Source organism: Austrofundulus limnaeus, unplaced genomic scaffold, assembly GCF_001266775.1.
Source record: "Austrofundulus limnaeus strain Quisiro unplaced genomic scaffold, Austrofundulus_limnaeus-1.0 Scaffold282, whole genome shotgun sequence".
Taxonomy (NCBI): domain Eukaryota; kingdom Metazoa; phylum Chordata; class Actinopteri; order Cyprinodontiformes; family Rivulidae; genus Austrofundulus; species Austrofundulus limnaeus.
In genome coordinates, this window is record NW_013952684.1 from 322,839 (window position 1) to 341,981 (window position 19,143).

The window sequence follows — 19,143 nt, forward strand, 5'->3', positions numbered from 1 at the left end:
TCCCGGAGTACCTCCCACAGGAGTCCCCGAGGGACACGGTCGAACACCTTCTCCAAGTCCACAAAGCTTTTATCGTTAATGGCTTTTTTAAAAGTGCTCATTACTTTTGCTTTCATACTTTAAGTAGTTTTAAAACCAGTACTTTTATACTTTTACTTGAGTAAAAAGCTCAAGTTGATACTTCTACTTCCAAAAAAGTATGTTTAAACCCTAGTATCTATACTTCTACTTTAGTAATGAATGTGAATACTTTTGACACCTCTGACAGGCACTGAGAATGTTTTACTCAGAACCACTTCCAAAAGGTGGGTTAGGACTTGCAAACAACAAGCTGCCTCCCTGCAAGTTTTGCTTTTCTGACACACCTGAACGCATCACTAGCCTGCTCCCCTCTGGACACAGAGTGGAGCATGCGTGCCTAAGGAAAATATGGTGGCAGCGGAAGATTTGGGTAAACATGTGAATGAGACTAAAACTGAAGAAAACTCAGATAAACTAGTTCTGAAGAGAAACAGGACTGGATCAATAATCTGGCAGTGGTTTGGATTTCATTAAGAGGACATCGAACAAAATTTGGTAATTTTGCAAAACGTGCCATTCTGGGTCAGTCAATTTTATCGTCACTGTTTATACTTTTGTTTTTGTATTTTAAAGCCATCACATTTTTTGATTTTACATAGTTTATGTTAAAAGCACAAGAGCACCTTTTTAAGTTTCAATGGTTTATTTTTCCTTTTTGCTTAATGTGCTTTTTTGCTGCTATGGTCCATTTATTTTTGAGTTTATTAAAAGGGATCCCTGATTAGTTGTAACATTAGACTTTATTTGATAAACATATTTTAACTGTAAAATAAAAACTGTAAAAATACTGTAGGCTGTTTAGTTTTTATAATTTTTAAACTAAAAAGTTTAAAAATATATTACACGGACGAGGTCATTTCATTTACACACAAAGCATTCTGGGTAAATGATGATGTGGACAAGTCCTCGGTGTGAGTGAGCTATATCCACCCTGAAGGTTAATCATACCTGCTAGCCACCCGAAGCCTCTAGAACAGACTATTGTTTTTAAGTGTTTAGCTGTTGGTGGCGTGTTTAGATGTTTGAGGTGTGTTTAGGTGTTGGTAGACCGACCTCTGTTCAATCATGAGGTATGGAGGCTATGGTGACTATGCTACCTGAGAGGTTCTTACCAAACAGAATTTTGTTTGTGATGGAGGTACTTGTGGCCCTCTGTATTTTTATGGCATCAGAGGTTTTTTAGACTTACTGTCTTGCTTTTAATTTTTCACAAGTTATTGGTTCTACTCGCCCTAATTCTAAATATCCAGACAAATCATCTTTTCTTGATCTTTTTATTACCGATTTGCCACATAAATACCCTACAACTGCAGATTTTGTGAATGATCTAAGTAATCATTGCATTGTTGGTGCAGTTAGAGATATTAAAATACCCTGTTTTAAACCTATTCTTATCTGAAAAAGAACAATGAAGCATTTTAGTGAAAAGACCTTCCTTTATGATTTATTTCATTATAATTCACAGCATTCACACAATTGAGATCATTTTTTCTTCCATCCGTTTTTCGGCATCTAATTTGTTCCACAATTTTTGTGCTATTTTAACAATTCATATAACAAAATGTTCAGCTCATTTATGACAATCCTGCTATGACTTTTGGTATTTCAGTTATTTTTACTTTTTCAGCCATTTCACTTTTTTAGCCACCTTTTTGCCATTGAAAATTAATGGATTTGTTTTCAACATCCTTAAAATCCTTTAAAATGTTTTTAAATCTTTACAGAACCTTACACATTTCATTCTGGTTCTGTTCATTTTTGGTATCGTGCTAATTCTAGCTACCTTTTTTGCAAACTTTAGCTTTTTTCTGCAATTTCTGCTATAATTCTGCCTCTTTCTGCTATACTCCTGCTAATTTCTGCTTTTTGTGCTTCTTTCTCCTAGTTTTAGCTATTTGTTTCTTACAGTTGCTTTCTCCATTTACAGCTATTTTAGCTTTTAGCCTTTTTCTACTATTTCAGCTATTTTTTGCTCATTTTTTCTGTTTTTCTGCAAAGTTAAGCTTTTCCCCCTCTTTCAGCTTTTTAAAATGAACTCACAATAACAGTATTGCCATTAAATGTTTTCAGCTTAATTTCAGAGGCTTTGAGCTTAAGTTTTCAGCAAGAAGCATTCACACTAGCTTTTTCACAGGAAACGCAATTTCTCTAGTTGGAAGTGCATTTGTCTGTTTAATGATGTTAATTATGCTTGGGACTTCGTTTATGACAGTTTTAATTATTTTCTTAAACATGATTTGTTTCATCAGCTGAGAGTTAAAGGTCAAGTGAGTCCCTGGTTCACCTCTGAACTAGTATTTCTTGCACAGGAGAAATCAGCTTTGGGCAACTGCAAGGAAATCTGGTTTAGAAGTCGACTGAATACGTTTCCATCAATTACGAAACAAATGTACTGCTGCCATAAAGAAATCAAAACAGGGTTATCATTTGTCTCAGACTACAAAATGTCTAACTAACCCAAGGAAGTTTTGGCAAACTGTTAGGCAACTATCATTCCTCAGATTTAAACTCCACTGTGGTTTCAGATAAGACAGAGATGCTTAATTGTTTAAACATACACTTCATTGCCTCTGGATCTTTATTTGGTGCAGTCACTGTTACTCAACCTTTAACTTCCTCTGTGAATCAATCCCTAAAACAGAAACACTTTCTAACTTTCACTTGTATCTGTCAGGGAAGTTCTTAAGGCACTGAAGGGTCTTAATCTACATAAATATGTGGGACCTGACAATCTTTCTACATAGATGTAAATGACATCATACGACTTTGATGCTAATCACTGTGCTGCTCTTTTCATTGACCCGTCTAAGGCATTTGTAGCATGTTTACATGTTGGTGGCATGTTTCGCTGTTGGTCACGAGTTTAGCTGGTGGTGGTGTGTTTTGACATTAGTGGCGTGTTCTGCTGTTTGTAGAGTGTTTAACTGTCGGTGGCGTGTTTAGATGTTGGTGGCGTGTTTAGATGTTGGTGGTGTGTCTCTCTGTTGGAGGTGTGTCTCTCTGTTGGTGGCGTATCTCTGTTGGAGGCGTGTCTCTCTGTTGGAGGCGTGTCTCTCTGTTGGAGGTGTGTCTCTCTGTTGGAAGCATGTTTAGATGTTGGAGGTGTGTTTAGGTGTTGGAGGTGTGAAGTTGGAGGCATGTTTAGATGTTGGAGGCGTATTTAAATGTTGGTGGCGTGTTTCGCTGTTCATGGCGTGTTTAGTTCATCGTGAGTGTTTTGCTGTTGGTGGTGTGTTTAACTGCTGGTGGCATGTTTCTCTGTAATAGGTGTGTTTCTCTGTTGGTGGCATGTTTAGATGTTGGTGTGTTTAAATGTTGGTGGCGTGTTTCACTGTCCGTGGCATGTTTAGTTGTTCATGGCATGTGTTGCTGTTTGTGGAATGGTTAGTTAGTGGCGTGTTTACCTGTTTGTGGACTGGTTAGTTAGTGGCGTGTTTACCTGTTTGTGGACTGTTTTGCTGTTGGCGGCTTGTTTCTCTGCTAGTGACATGTTTAGATGTTGGTGGCATATTTAGATGTTGGTAGCATGTTTAGATGTTATTGGCATGTTTTGCTGTTTGTGGAGTCTTTACATGATGGTGGTGTTATTCTCTGTTATTGGTAAGTTGGTCTGTTATTGGCATGGTTCTCTGTTAGAGGCATGTTTAGATGTTGGCATGTTTAGCAGTTTGTGGTGTGTTTAGATGTTTGTGGCATGTTTACATGTTTGTGGCGTGTTTCGTTTTAGTGGCGTGTTTAGCTGTTTAATGGCATGTTTAGACATTAATGGCATTTTTAGGTGTTTGTGGCATGTTTAGATGTTTGTGAAGTGTAGCGTGTTTTATGTATTGTTTTCTTTTTTTTTATTTAGGCAGGTAATCTCTGTGGGATATGTAAGTCTTATTAACAAGAGACATGTGATACCCGTACTGTATGACACCAGTTACATAAAGATCTCAAAACATATTATCATTTAAAGAAAAGCAGAGTTAAAAACACAATCTAAGAGCAAGATCAGAATTAAACTGATTATTTTTTCATTTTCTTTAAGATTCGTTTAAAATGTCTCAATGGGATCAACCTTGACAGTTTCAGTTTTTGTTGCAGTGAATTCTAAGAAAAAGAAGCAGAATAGGAGAAGGTTTTTTCCCCAAGTTTCCAAGTACTTTTCTAATATTCATTTTAATGGTTCTGTCACACTATGACATGTTAAGACATCTTATGAATAATTTGCCCAACACTAAAGATGTCTATGTTGAAGACAGAATAAAACACTTTCTGATGTAAACATACTGTAATGCTAATGATTGATTTGATTATAATTTATAACCTATAGTCATTTAGCCATAATCATATGTTCACAAGTCAACATTAGTTGTCTTATATTAATTGGCCTCAAGAGATGACTCAACAAAAAAGTGACTCAAATTGGTCGGAACATTGTTCATTTCAAAATAATAAAGTTCAGATGTGTTGTCATAATTTAAGAAACATCCGCAGACCTCCCAATGTCCTATTAGTTGTTCACTGATAGCCCTGTGAGTGTACTGCATGTGTGTCTGTGCGTACTTGTATTTAGTACCATTTTAGGACCGTTTCTGGTATGCACACCTACGTTGTTAAGACTAGTGGTCCTTATGGGGACCAAAGGTCAGTACTAATATGGTGGAACTCCATTTTTGGGTCAGTGGTTAGGTTTAGGATCAAGGTCTGAATTGAGTTTAGGTTAGGTTTAGGATTAGGTATGTACTGGAGTGGTTAGGTTTAGGTTAAGGGGTTGAAATGACCAATAAACAAATAGAAGTCAATCAACAGTCCTAATAAGGCTAGAAATACAAACTTGTGTGTGTGTGTGTCTGCATACAGTAGAAAATAACATAACAAAATATTTCAAGATCCACATTTTATCACTAAAGTGAGCTGAGACTTCAGAAGTGACTTCATGCATTCAAATCACCAGAAGGTTCAAAAGGTTTTCAAAAACCAAATGTGAACAGGACCAGTGTCAGTCAGGTCTTACCTTTATTGAAACCTTGGTATCTTTGTGGGCCAGCTTCAGGGCGTTGTGAAACACTTTAAGGTCTTCTTCCAGAGCCAAAGTGGCTGCAGGGAGTTTTTGTTGGTCAGGTTCAATGTGCTCAGCCAGTTTAGAGGGAGAGTCAATAAACTGCAGCCGTTTGCTGCCTTTCAGTCCCGTCAGCAGCCTCTCGTGATACTTTGTGTACTCCCTCACCCATGTGTTGCAGTTGTAGACATAAACTGCTGCCACATTCTCATAAGCAAAGCCAGGAAACACCACAAACCACTTGGACAGGAAGTCAGTCTTAAAGCGATTGCTGGGTCCAACATGAGTTAGGTCAACAACGATCTCATAGGGCTTGGCATAGTAGGGTTTGAGGGTGAGGAGAACATGGTAGATGAGAAGGTCACCATTAAGCTGGCCTGTTTTGAACCTGGAGGAAGGAGAAAATGGAATATCATCAAATACAGACTCAAACCTGTAACATATGATCAAACTTTCTTTTCTAAAACCACTATACATTTAACCAAATCAAAAGAGTTCAAAGAGTTTTGCAAAATTACTGGTTGGAATGGTTAGAAATACACAGTTTCATGGAAATGATACAGGAATTTTACTCTCTTTCATAACAGCTCCTGGGTCTCTGAGCAAGTAAACGAGATACCTTGAAACCACCCAAGGAGAGAGGGAGACCAGGAAGAGAACTCAGAGTCTGTCTCAGGATCTCACTTCATCTCAGCACCAAGACATACTGAAGATATATCAAGGTAATACAAGCGCTTGTGGTAAATTAAGAGAGGCACTGTACAATAAACTTCTTCCTGCCTAGACCCCCTTTATACAGGATGATGATGCCGCTGTGAAACCAACACAGTCAAAATATGACTGGTCTTTACAGGCTTGCCATACGTTTACGTCCGGTTGGCGTACATCCAAGTACACAAGCGCTAATGTTAACTTCTGACAATAAGTCGTCTGGGGTAAAACAAAAGAAACCAAAGGAATCACTCAAATTATCTGCCAATTCTGTGCAGAATATAAAGATTACAGAGGCCACAGCAACCTTTGTTTGCAAAGTTTGACACCTGTACTCGGTGGTGGAAAAACGAAGGCTTCAAGCGGCTTGTTCAGGTATTCGGACCAAACTACAGTATGTAAACATCTGACTGAAACTGTTATTCTGAGAGTATAAATGTGTGAAAGACATTCTAAAGAAATTGTTTAGTTTAATTATTTTTACACTTAAGAAACGTCTTAATGAAATTTACAATGATGGAATGTTGTTGTTTAAGTACACTTTCACTTGCATATCCCTTTTAATGTGTATGCCTTTGAGGCTTGAGACAGTTTTGTTTGCAGTTCAAGTTTAAATTGTCCAATTTACAAGTTTTTCCTCAAAATCTGTTTGTGGTGAAGAGAAAAACAAAGTAAAGTATTTGCGACACAGTTGAGCCATTTTCAGTAAATAAGAGCAGATTGAATATAATTGAATCAAATCGTGATTAACTGATTCAAATTGTAAATGGACTATACTTGTATAGTGCCTTTCTATCCAACCAGGACACTCAAAGCTCTTCACACTACAATCTGTGTCCTCATTTACTCAGCACTGTATTAGGTCTCTACAAAGCTAACATGTACAATCAATCTATGGAGACTACTCAGTGCCAATCACATTCATACACTGATGGGACACACATCAGAGGCATTAGGGGTGAAGTGTCTTGTCCAAGGACACAACAATTGAGACAGCTGGACGGGGGATTGAACCGGCGACCTACCGGTTCCAGGATGACTCTCCTAACCACTCTGCCACAGACGCCCCCCATTCAGAACCTTGTTAATCAAAATCAAACCAATTTAAAGAATTAGCCACGATACTCAGCCCTACATACGAGCAAGGCTTGGTCAAGAATTTGAAGCTGGACTGGCCATGCTGGCCTCATGTCTAGACTATAAGATAAGATAAGGTAACATAACATAAGATAAGATAAGACAAGAAAATACTTTATTGATCCAACAATGAAGAAATTTGCACATTACAGCAGCTCAAAACAGGACAGGGTGAGGTAGAATAAAGAAAGATAAGTAAAAGAAAAAACACTATACTCGTGATGTATAACAATGTACATATACCTAGTACAGTATGTAAATGAATATATATGCAGGTGCATATTACTGATGGCAGTGTAGGTGAATTGTCTAAGTGACTGATAACATCATGAAGTGTTATACAGTCTAACTGCAGTTGGAATGAATGACCTACGGAAGCGCTCTGTCCTGCAGTGAGGATGTTTAAGTCTCTGACTGAAGGAGCTGCTCAGCCCCCCCACGGTTTCATGCAGAGGGTGATGGGGGTTGTCCATGATGGCTGTCAGCTTTGCCAACATCCTCCTATACATCCTCCTATACATCCTCCTATCCTAGTATGATCATATTTGTGACAAAGTTGTGGAAACAACCTGATGCAGATGTAATATTTGTGACTGAAGCACCATGCTGATCTTCTAGCTTCACTCTGCTGCAGTCTGGGAAAGTGGTGTCAGGGTGGGCACACAGAACTTGGTTAGGGTACAAGACAATGTCTCTGGGATGTGGAATGGTAAATGAACTGTACTCATATAACACCTTTCTATCCAATCAGAATACTCAAAGTGCTTTACGCTACAATCTGTGCCCTAATTTACCCATTCACACATTCACTCAGCACTCTGCTAGATCTCTCTACAACACTAACATGTACAAATTATTTTATAGAGACTAATCAGCAACCTAAATCATATTCATACACTGATGGGACACATCAGAGGCAGTGGGGTTCAGTGTCTTGCCCAGGGACACTTCGACACATGACTGAATAGCGGGGAATTGAACTGCCAACTCTCTGATTAGAGGACGACTCCCTTAACCATTCAGCCACAGCTGAAGAGTCCAAGTAGAGAGAAGTGAGCATAATGACTGCTTGAGGGCTAAAGGATTTTTTCAAATTGGCCACTGTGAAGCCATGCTCTAACAGGTTGTGAAGAGTATAATGGAGTCATCATCTAGTGTGAATGCGGTCTTCACAAATAATGCAACAATGTCAAAAAATGTCTCTAATATTGTAATTTTTGTTTCAGAACATGATGGAAATCATCGAAACCTTTTGGCTGTTCATTCTCCTGAACCAGCTGCTGCTGATAGATTCGACGTCTACAGATCAGTCCCTTTTAACCACAAACACATCCCAAACCGGTGACTATAGTGACAGGGACAGATCTGTGGTCTTCACAAATGAAAGCTACCAGAACTCTGATAACAGCACCGTTGTTCCTCGTGGTGACTGCCTGATTGACACAGAGATGGGTCTAATTGCCATTGGTTCAGCAGGAGGACTCATTTTCTGTTTGCTGGTTGCCACCTTCATATTAGCATGTCAAGTCTGCATCCTTCAGCGTCGGGTCTATGCCCCTCCAACGTCACTGTCCAACATGGACTTGGTGAGTGATGCGCAGTACTGGAGCACAGACCAAGCAGAGACCAGAGGACTAGTTGGACCATGTGATACTGATGTCATGCTTGAAGAGGTGAGAGTAGAAAGCAAGTCAAAAGGAAAAAAGCAAGCTGAGCTACCAGAGGAGGCTGATGGAGGACGACAGGAAGGGTCAACAGCTAAATCTTCTGATCCTGAAGAAAAGGTAATGCACATCCAAAGTTCTAGTTCCAGGGATTCCTGTTTGGAGGTTCCCAAGGACTTAGAGGACATGCCCCTTGTTGTCTAAAGAAGAACCCCATCAATCCAGGCTTTCTGTAGCATCTACTTACAGTATCTAATGAGAAATTTAATGTGCTAACACTAATTAAATGTATGTGTCAACCAAACAGAATCAAATCTTCATTTTATATCCGTACATGTATTAATCAATAATTTTTTTAATCAATTTCACTCAAAGTATATGTGAATCTAGAATTTGTTATTCTTATCATAAAAATATTTAATGAGATCTATGGACAAGAGTGTTTGGCCAGACCTGATCCTCTCAGCAACAGAAAGGGATTAGACACTGAAACTGAAACACCTTGTTTTAGACCATAACACGCCCCTGCAGACAGCTTCCTCTTGCGTCCACAGTTAATCCGGTTGGATGTGGTTGGTCCTTCTTGGTGGTATGCTAACATTACACTGGATGTTGTGGCTCTTGATACATCACAAAGACTTGCTGTCTTGGTCACAGATGCACCAGCAAGACGTGCACCAACAATTTGTCCTCTTTTGAACTCTGATATGTCACCCATAATGTTTTGTGCATTGCAATATTTTGAGCAAAACTGTGCTCTTACCCTGCTAACTGAACCTTCACACTCTGCTCTTACTGGTGCAATGTGCAATTAATGAAGACTGGCCACCAGKCTGGTCCAATTTAGCCATGAAACCTCCCACACTAAAATGACAGGTGTTTCAGTTTCATTGTCTAACCCCTGTATGGAGTTGGACTTCAATAAGACCATCAGCTTCTACTCTTCATGGAAGGTTTCCCACAAGAATGCATACTGTTTCTGAAGGAACTGGTTTCTATTCATTCTATAGAGCATTTATGATGTCAGGCACTGATGTTGTTCCAGAAGACCTGGTTCACCATCTCTATTTCAGCTCATTCCAAATATTCTTGGTGAGGTAGAGGTCAGGGCTCTGTGCAGCCCAGTTCTTCCTCACAGAACCTATCAAACCAGATCTTTACCATCTTTGCTTTATGAACTAGGGAACTGAAAGCATATGTTGTCCAACATGTCTTGGTTTGCTGAAGCTTTAAGATGTCCCATCACTGCTCCAACCCAGACCCTGACTGAGAAGAACTAATAGATGGGTCCAAACAACTGTGTCCATATAGTCCAAGTTCTTGAAGATATGCAGAATATTACATTTTAAACTTAAGTCTTCATCACAAACTTAAACAGGTCACATTTTTGTTGCACTCCCACACTTTTTACCTGTTTTTACCTGATTGAATAAAACATTAAACTGACTCACAGTGAGCCTTTGACCTTGTCTTGTATCAACATTCTGTTGATAAAGGAGGCTCTTCCAACGAGACTGATCATCTCCCACTGGACAGACTCCTAACATGAAGGAATGGCAATGAAAAGATCAACACATACTGACTCCGTCCAAAACCTTTCTAAACCTGACCCCCCTGATGATGTGCTGCTGGACTGGTGACAGAACCAGAACCTGCTCCTAAATAAAATGTTCTGCTCACTTTAAATAATCAAATTCCCTTGTAAGAATCTCAGTAAACAGAAATATTGTTACACTGGATAAGAACACAATAAATTATTTTTACGTATACAAACTTGTATGTATGTACATGTATGTACGTGTGATTAGTCTTCATGTTTTGAATTTACTGTATTTACGCATGTCTAATATGATCCCTCCCCCAACTTCCCAAAAAAATTTTTGGGGTTAAACTTTCACAATATACATGCATACATATGGTAATCATGTTTTCCTCAGTCATTTTTTTTATATATTGTTGTTCTAAAGCCTTGCCATTTTATCTGATGCTGTTACACTCATGTTCATTCAACATATCCTGTTCTTGTTTTTAATTTTTAATGTCTTTGTTAATCTTGTTATTAAGAATAAGTTATCTAATAAAGAGAAAATAAGAAAAATAAACTACAGTTCACACCAGTTTGTTGGCTGAGAAGAAGAATATCTCTAACCAAAGAAATCAACCTCTGTGCACAGCATTAACTGCTCCTGTGCTGCCATGATCAGTGCTTCTGTGCTGTCCTACAGTCCTGCACTCTTCAGCCATTGGTAGGATTTGGTCAAATCAACCACTGCAGCTATCGGTTGGTGGTACATCCCATTCAGGTTTTTTCTCACATGGTGGTTCCTTCAGCTTCGTCTCTTCCAGTTTCCACTTACATGTTGTGGAGAGAAAGATTATTGGCCGATAGTTGGATGGGATTGTTCCCTTATGAGGGTCTTTCATTATCAGGACTGTTCGGCCCTCAGTCAGTCATTCAGGGTGGTTCCCATTCTTTAGTAGTTGGTTCATCTGTGCCACTAGGCGCTTATGGAGTGAAGTCAACTTCTTGAGTCAGTAGGCCAGGCCTGGTGCTGTCCAGTTCTTCACACCCAAGAGTTTTTGTTTGATGTCCGCCATTGTGGTGTTCACTCAACTTTGTTCTGGGAAATTAGAGAGCTCTGCCCTTAGGTCTATTAGGTTAACATCATCATTATGTGATGCTTCTTTCTCCCTAAAACCTTTCCAGTATTGTTCAGTCTTCAGCCTTAGTGGGTTGGCTCATGTATTATTACCCAGCCATTGAGAGTCCACTTCAGCCAGTTCGGTGGAGAACAGTCTGTTAATTCATCAGGTTTCTATCTCCTTTAAGTATCTCTTCAATTGAGCAGCCAAGGCTTGGAATCTTTCTTCATTTCCAGTGGTGGCCACAGTTCCCCTAAAGCACTAAAGCACTAATAGGGGAACTAATTTCCTGATTAGTGCTTTAGGGCTTTTGCTAATTTTAAAATGTATTAGTGGACTAGCACTTGCTAAATTTATGGGCTAAATTTAGAAGCACTACCTGAGGTCTATAAATATTATTGATCAGCATTAACTGAGGGTAAAAGCTATCACACATTTTGTTCATGTGTGTGTCACTTATCCACTAGATGAAAATATTTTGACAATATATGAACTCAAATACAGCTGTGGAATGTCAATGATAAGTCTTTAGTGAGCAACATGGCAATATGTGACTCATGTCTGTTTAAGAATGTTCATAGGTTGACTGGGTTATTTCAGTGCTTCAGAATTACACTTTGCTAAAATTTTCAGTGCATTAGTGCTTTATAATTAGGGGACCTAAATATTTGAGTTATTGTTTTACGACTAGTGGAACTAATTTTTAGATTAGTGCTGCCCACCACTGTTTGTTTCAGGTATAAACATCTGTTTGCATTTCAGCAGTATTCTCTTTCTGGATGCATGTTTCTGGAGTTTTGACAATTGATTGACTCCTTCTGTGTTGCCTTGATTTTGGCCTCCAACTTTCTTCTCCATGGTGGACATTATCCATTGTGGCTGCTCCTAACTTTGCCAGGCATCTGAAGGATCACTAATGCTGTATAGTATATCAGCTCATTGGTTTCTGTGATGGTCACAGTAGGAATTGTACCCTCTGGAGGCACTTCACTAGCCAGTGTCAGGGTTGACATGCACTTAACTTAGCCATGTTCTGATCTCTTAGGTCAGTTGTTCTCACATTCTTGGTACCCAACCTCAGAGGGGGAATTGATGTTAACTCCCCCATCTGACCTGGTATCCTGGCTACCCCTTTCCATAGCATTCCTGTGTTTTGTCTCCTGGATTTCTATGTGTGAAAGTTTGTGGATGTTGGTACACTGAGCTACTAGATTTTTCGCTGTTAGTTTAGACTGTGGGTTTTAAAGCACCCATGTTGCCCACAATATTTTCATATAACCCTACTGGCTAGGGTTACTAGAGTAGTAGCATTTCAACAGTTTCTTATTCTCTCTCCATGTCCATTGCCGTCTTGTTCTAGTAGCCCATTTCTCATCACAGTGCCCTGGTTCCTCAACACTTGACGCAGACGTTGTTTGACTGGGAAAGACATCTGAGCTGGTATGGTTCTCTGTTTATTCACTCTTATCATATCATGAGGTTGGCAGTTGGCATTAATGGACCTGCCTAACGACCAACACTAGATGATGTTATAAACCCACTATATATCTCATGACATATATGCCCCATGTAGGATCAAACTCCCGCATGTGGGACTGATGCTCTACCAACTAACTCAAATATATATGAGTGAGTGAGTAGACAGGTTGGCATTAAGTAATTTAAATGTATTTGACCAGAGTATTTGGGGGGAACTATAGGACTTTACAGGTTAAATTAAACTGTGTTGGTTGCCTTTGATGTAGTAGTTTAGGGTGAAATCTATAGACTCTGTAAAATGCTGGTCTTTTTTGTGTGAAAAACAAACTACTATTCTTAGTATTTCAGTTAGTTTCACACTTTGCATTTCCTGTCAGTGAGTCAAGCATGTGTCTCAACATTTCAGTGAGGTGGGGCTGTTAGTTCCTACTTTCCTTCAGTATTTTCTTGTTGCAGGCAACATCTTACTACATCAACATCTTACAACTCAATGGTGACAGACATTCTTTGATTCAAGTTGCTGATAAGTTTTTAATTTTTATTTAAACTTTATTTAACCAGGAAGTCCCATTGAGATTAAAAAACCCTTTTTCAGGTGCTGGTAAGTACATCTTTACATGTTGGAATTATACTGAACTGTCAGAAAAGCTGCAAAGTTCTCTAAAAAATTTTATGAAATATTTTAACTGTAGTTTAATAGACACGTAAAAAGAAAATGATTAATACTGTCTTCAATAATTTCATGTCTCGTATTGGTCAAAAGCTCACTGTTTTAAGATTAGACTGAGCTGAAAGGAATAAAAAAAACTAATTTGATCAAAAAGTGTAACTTACTGTTTAAAGTTTAAAAACTGCATGAGTGGAAAACACAGAAACCTTAAAGTGAAGTAAATATTTGAAAGTTTCCACACAAAGCAGATCTTAGTTCAGAAAGAGTTTTTATCTCAGAGCATAGCACATTTTTCGTTATCACTTCCTCCATGGAAATGGTTTGAACGTTGGCTGAGCTGAGGTTTGAACTTAAAATCATGTGACACCACTATTCTCTCCAACTGATCTGAAGTGAGATCTTTTTCCAGATAAGTGATTAAAGAACACACTGAGGCGGATTATAATTTTTTAGGGGTGTGTTTTGAGCAGATCTATGTGAGCTGTTGATCTGCGATGGCTTTACACCAATCTGTCTCCGGTTCTGTGATCCTGTTGTTCTGCTCTATAAGAGGCATTAAAATGCTGGCCTGTCCAGCTGGATTACTTGGTCAGGTACAATGGACTCAGGTTAATTAAAAACGAACCTAAAATTTTAACAATTGAAGAAATAATAAGTCAAATGTTTATTGGTGAGAAAAGCGATGGTATAATTGGTCTGTGTTCATAAATTTAATCACTATCAGCTCTTCTATCTTCATCTGTTTGCTTAGAGCTTCCTGAGTGTTGTCTCCTGGTCAGCTGGCTGCCTCCTCGGTATTTATTCCTCTTTTACAGAAAGCTGGTGTTGTTCAATAGTCTGTGCAAGGTTGTTTTTAGCTTCCTGCAGCAATGTGTTGCTATACCTAAGTGTTAGAAGACAAAAACTCTAACTTTTGTCCAGAGCAGGTTTAGCCTCTGCATCTTTGTGCACTGCAAAAAAATTAATAAATAAAAAGCAACAGCCGTTGTGTTCTCCTCAAATATACTATTCTTTGGACACCTTTGTGGCAAATATGTACAATCACACAAACTGCTATTAAATGGTACACATTGAATCTTTCTTGTTCAGATGAGTCCTGCAGCTCAAAGGCAGACAAAAGCTACACAAGCTTTCCAAAAGTCTCTGGGCTGAAATGCTGCTTCATGTTTGCTCCAGATCTTTCTCTGCTCACTAATAAAACGAGCCCTCAGTCAAACTGGGCATTGGTGCTTGGTTGTAAAAGCAGACAGATACATAAATACACTAACAGGTTCTGTCTTGGTTCAGCTGTTCACTACAGGGGATCTCCCCAGGAAGTTGTCCTCCTACATCTGTGTCTTCTGTCCTCACTCCAACTACCTCCCATGTCTTCACCTCTTCATCACACTCCCTGTTTTTCTGGACAGTGGACCCTAAGTCCTTGAAGTCCTGCACCTTTGTGATCTTTGAAATCAAATCAGTTCTGTTGCTAAATTTTGACCTCTCTAAGGTTCTACAACTTAAATGGATTTAAAGGATTAAAGTCCCTGCAGAGAAGTGTTGGGTAGTTTTAAGCAAGTTTGATGTTGAAGTCATTTATGCATTTGCTTATTTTATTAATACAGAAATAAAGTTTAAAAATAAATGATAAATTGTCAATAGTTGTTGATGATGTAATGGAAATAATTTCAGTTGAAATATTAAATGTTAATTCTAAAAATCTAATAATAAATTGTGTGTATCGATCACCAAGTTCAGACCAGGTTGTGTCTATCGATCACTAAGAAAATCATGGAGCTTTTTGAAATAAGTTGTAATAAAAATGTTTTTTGTGTGGGGATTTTAATATTTGGGAAATCAATCTGACTCAAATGATATCAGTATGTTTATAAACTCACTGTACAGTTTGTGTCTTTATCAATTAATATCTACACCAACGAGAATTACAACACATAGTGCTAAAGGGATAAATAATATTTTTACAAAATGTAAGAAATACAGAGGTGATGAGTGGGATTTTCATTACTGATATAAGTGATCATCTACCAGTTTTTACAATTTATAGAAATGATCAATGCAGTGAAACAGTAGCTACAATAAATGAAATGATAAATACATCAAAACAAGCTTTGGACAACCTGAAAGACAAAAAAATAAAAAACAAAACTGAAAGCATGTGTCTGTCGATGATGTAAACAGAGCATGTGATGTGTTTATAAATATTTTGGGAACTCTGTAGAATTGTATGTATGAAAAAAATGTGCAAAAAGAAATGTTGACAAACCGTGGATGATGAAAGGGTTAAGAAATGCTTGTAAAAAATAATTACTTGTATTCATGCTTCTTAAAATTATGAACAAAAGAAGCAGAAGGGAGATATAAGAAGTATTAAAAACGAGATGGTTTGGATTATAAGAAAGCATAAGAGAATATTATATTTTTTATTTTACTGTATACAGATTTTGTTTTTATAAATAAAATAAATTTAATAAACCTAAAAAAGGCAAATAAAAATATTGATGTATGATGGTTTTATAGCAGTTTTTTGTGCTTGTACATTTTTGCCACAAAGAGTTGGAGGCTGCAAAATGCATCAATAAAATATAAAATACATTTAAGAATAAAAAAACTTTGATTAGAACATTTTTACTAAAATTAAAATTTCCACTAAAAATCCAGGCCAAAAGCTTTAATACAACCAAAATGAAAATAAATAAATAAATAAATTTACAAAAAATAGCAGGAGTGCACAAGGGACAGTTGCAACTTGATGACAGACATGCAGTCCCACCTGTGAGCAGGTATTCTACTGTGACATGCAGAACGCCACTTTTCATTCAATAAACAAACGCCACAGTGTAATGTTTCTTGTGTATACTTCACTTTAGAATTCAATAGATGACATCATCAGCATAAAACCACAGAGCAGAAAGAGGAAGTGATTGTTCTAATCCTGACTTGAGATCAGCTAGGGACACACAAGCTGCTTCATGCCTTTTCAGGAAATGATTTTGCAACACAAAGTTATATTTCTCAACAGTTTCCTGTTCACGTACAGACTTTCCTCATCAGACAGCATTGCTTTAATGTGTTTTCTGCAAGTCTCTGATAAATTACACTTTTCTGTTCCAGCTACAAAAACACAAGGAACCACCTTCCAGGAAAAATGCAGAAGACAATGACCAGTGTGATTTTCATATGGCTGCTACCACTGACAGCTGGCAGCACAGTAACATCTGCTCTGCCCAACAACTCGACCAACATAACAGCAGATCAGCTGACAACACAGATGTCAACCTTGGAGCAAATCTCAGAGAGTTTGGGTCTTAAAGTGACAACATCCACCACTGAAGATGTGAATCCAACACACAGCAGAAGCAGGTCAACACATTCACTCTCTTCACTTCTAACAACTCAAACACCTCCTGCTACAACAACCCAAAACAACCAAACAGCAGCAACTCTGCTTTCTTTCAGTCAAACTGTCTTGAGTAGCTCGACAGAAAAAACAAATACTCAGAAATCAATGATTCTGACCAGTCAAAACAGCAGCGAAACCATTTCTTCAACTGCACCTTTAGTACAAATACTCTCCACTCAAAGTCGTGGTCCTGAGAAGTCATCAGCATCTAAAACGACCTCTCTGTCTGCTCCTACTTCCCAGTCAGTATCCTTTAGCTCTGCTGCAACATCTACCAAAGCTGACACATCTACAAGTTCACATTCAGTCACCCACACCTCAGGTCCCGATAAAACCACAGCTGGAAGAACATCCACATACATCCCTGAGGCCATGTCGGGGAACCAAACAAACTCCAGTAAAATAGTAGCAGGGATCATAGGTGGAACCTTGTGTTTGATGATGGTGGGGTTCCTGGTCATCTACGTAAAGAAAAACAGACTTCAGAAGCAGCAGCTAACAACAACAGACTGGGCCGGCCCTTCTCCGTTTTTAGAGAGTGACAATGAAAATGCCAAGATTACTCTAAGGTCATCCAACCGAATCTCCTTATCCAGTTTTTTGCCTCAGAGACTGTCCAAAAGACTCTCTTTGCTTCCAGAAAGAGATGAGGAGTTACAGGACATGACTCCCACTGCTACATTTGGAGGGAAACATCTAGAGGGCATATCTGGTCCAGCTGCAAATGAAAAGAATGTCCAGGAACAAACTGCATCTGTTGTTGTGGATTCAGAAGACAAAAACAAAGGTCAAGGTGCAGAGACGAGTGAAAACTGTGTTTCAGAGAGCTCCACAAAAAATAACAGCAATCATTCAGAGGCTGCCAACCTGAACTAAACCAATCTGTTAATTTTATCTCCAGAAAAGTCATCAACTCTACAAAGAGATCCACCATTAACAGCAACTCTACAAAGAGATCCACCATAACCAGCAACTGTACCAACAGATCCCCCATAAACAGCAACTGCACCAATAGATCCAACACAAACAGTAACTGTACCAACAGATCCCCCATAAACAGCAAGTGTACCAAGGCATCCACCACAAAAAGCAACTGTACTAACAGATACACCACAACCATCAACTCTACCAAGAGATCCACCAAAAACAGCAACTGTACCAATAGAGCCACCATAAACAGCAACTGTACCAATGGATCCACCATAAACAGCAACTGTACTTGGATCCACCATAAACACCAACTGTACAAACAGATCCACCACAAACAGCAGCTTTATTTGGCTTTTTTACTGCAGTTTAATCCTGTGTTAACTGTTATTTGCTTGCTTTTTATGTCAGGTATCTCTGTGATTGGTTTGAAAAGTGACAAATAAAATGCATTTTCACTAGCTAGATGAAGCACATTGTTTTAACTCCAGCTTTCAGTAACAAGTGGCTCAAAATTCATTCTTTCACCTTTAAAGTCAACGCATCACCAAGTGAACTCAGCATTAGGTCTGTTCTGAAATAAATGTTTGACATGTTTGACAGAGACTCCTCTTGTCAGGTCAATGTACGTTTTGCTTTTTTTTTCATTCTGGATCCACCATTATCACTAACTATACAAACAGATCCACCATTATCACCAACTGTACCAACAGATAGTTTTTCATTTTAAAAACAGATATTAAAAAATGTTATTCTATTTTCATTTCATACTACAAAATGGCCCACGTTTTCACTTTTATTAACCATTGTCATGGCAACTCAATGCTGTCTTGTAGAACCTGCTGCAGCTTCCAGTTCCTCACCATGGACTTTTTGGAAAAAGGTTTCATGTTTTAAAAGCAGCATATGTTCCAGGAAACAGTTTGAATAATCAGTAATACAAACTATCAGCTGACACCTGGTAAAGAAATGTAAAACTAGTTAGCTAATGTCTATTTAGTTATTTACAGTCAGCTGCCAGTTATTAAAAAGTTTTTTAACTAACCGTGCCTTACAGGGGCAATATTATGTGTTTCTCAGGCATATATTTAAATTATATACCATAATAAAGTAACAATGTCACCTTCACTTGTTATTAAAATGTTGTTTATGTGTTTAAATAGAGAGTAAAATTGACTTCTCAACATATCTGTTTCTAAATGCCTTAAAATTGGACTCTGTCTCTTTAAGAACCTCCTTCCTCTTCTGTCCAGCCCATTTCAGCACAGGCCAGGTGGGTGTGTGTGCTCTGTGATGAGGAAGCTCAGCTTCACTCACCGGCCACTTTATTAGGTACACCATGCTAGTAACGGGTTGGACCCCCTTTTGCCTTCAGAACTGCCTCAAT

The 19,143-nt window shown here is 38.4% G+C and overlaps 2 protein-coding genes and 1 long non-coding RNA gene across 3 annotated transcripts in view; 2 read left to right on the top strand and 1 right to left on the bottom strand.

Annotated features, from left to right (window-relative positions):
* LOC106526578 (uncharacterized) overlaps positions 1-8,966 on the top strand; it is a 17,870-nt gene extending 8,904 nt beyond the window's left edge. The window contains exons 2-3 of the long non-coding RNA XR_001311270.1: positions 5,713-5,847; positions 8,200-8,966. This is a non-coding gene — a long non-coding RNA (uncharacterized LOC106526578). The remainder of the gene's footprint in view (positions 1-5,712; positions 5,848-8,199) is intronic.
* Positions 1-19,143, bottom strand: part of LOC106526575 (neurofibromin) — a 145,701-nt gene that overhangs the window by 7,484 nt on the left and 119,074 nt on the right. Inside the window, exon 36 of the mRNA XM_014021210.1 lies at positions 5,081-5,513. Coding sequence (XP_013876664.1) covers positions 5,081-5,513 — 433 coding nt within the window. The remainder of the gene's footprint in view (positions 1-5,080; positions 5,514-19,143) is intronic.
* On the top strand, positions 13,243-18,221 carry LOC106526576 (endochitinase A). The gene is made up of 2 exons (XM_014021214.1): positions 13,243-13,360; positions 16,541-18,221. The coding sequence occupies exon 2, from the start codon at positions 16,575-16,577 to the stop codon at positions 17,703-17,705; it is 1,131 nt and encodes a 376-aa protein (XP_013876668.1). The 5' UTR covers positions 13,243-13,360; positions 16,541-16,574; the 3' UTR covers positions 17,706-18,221.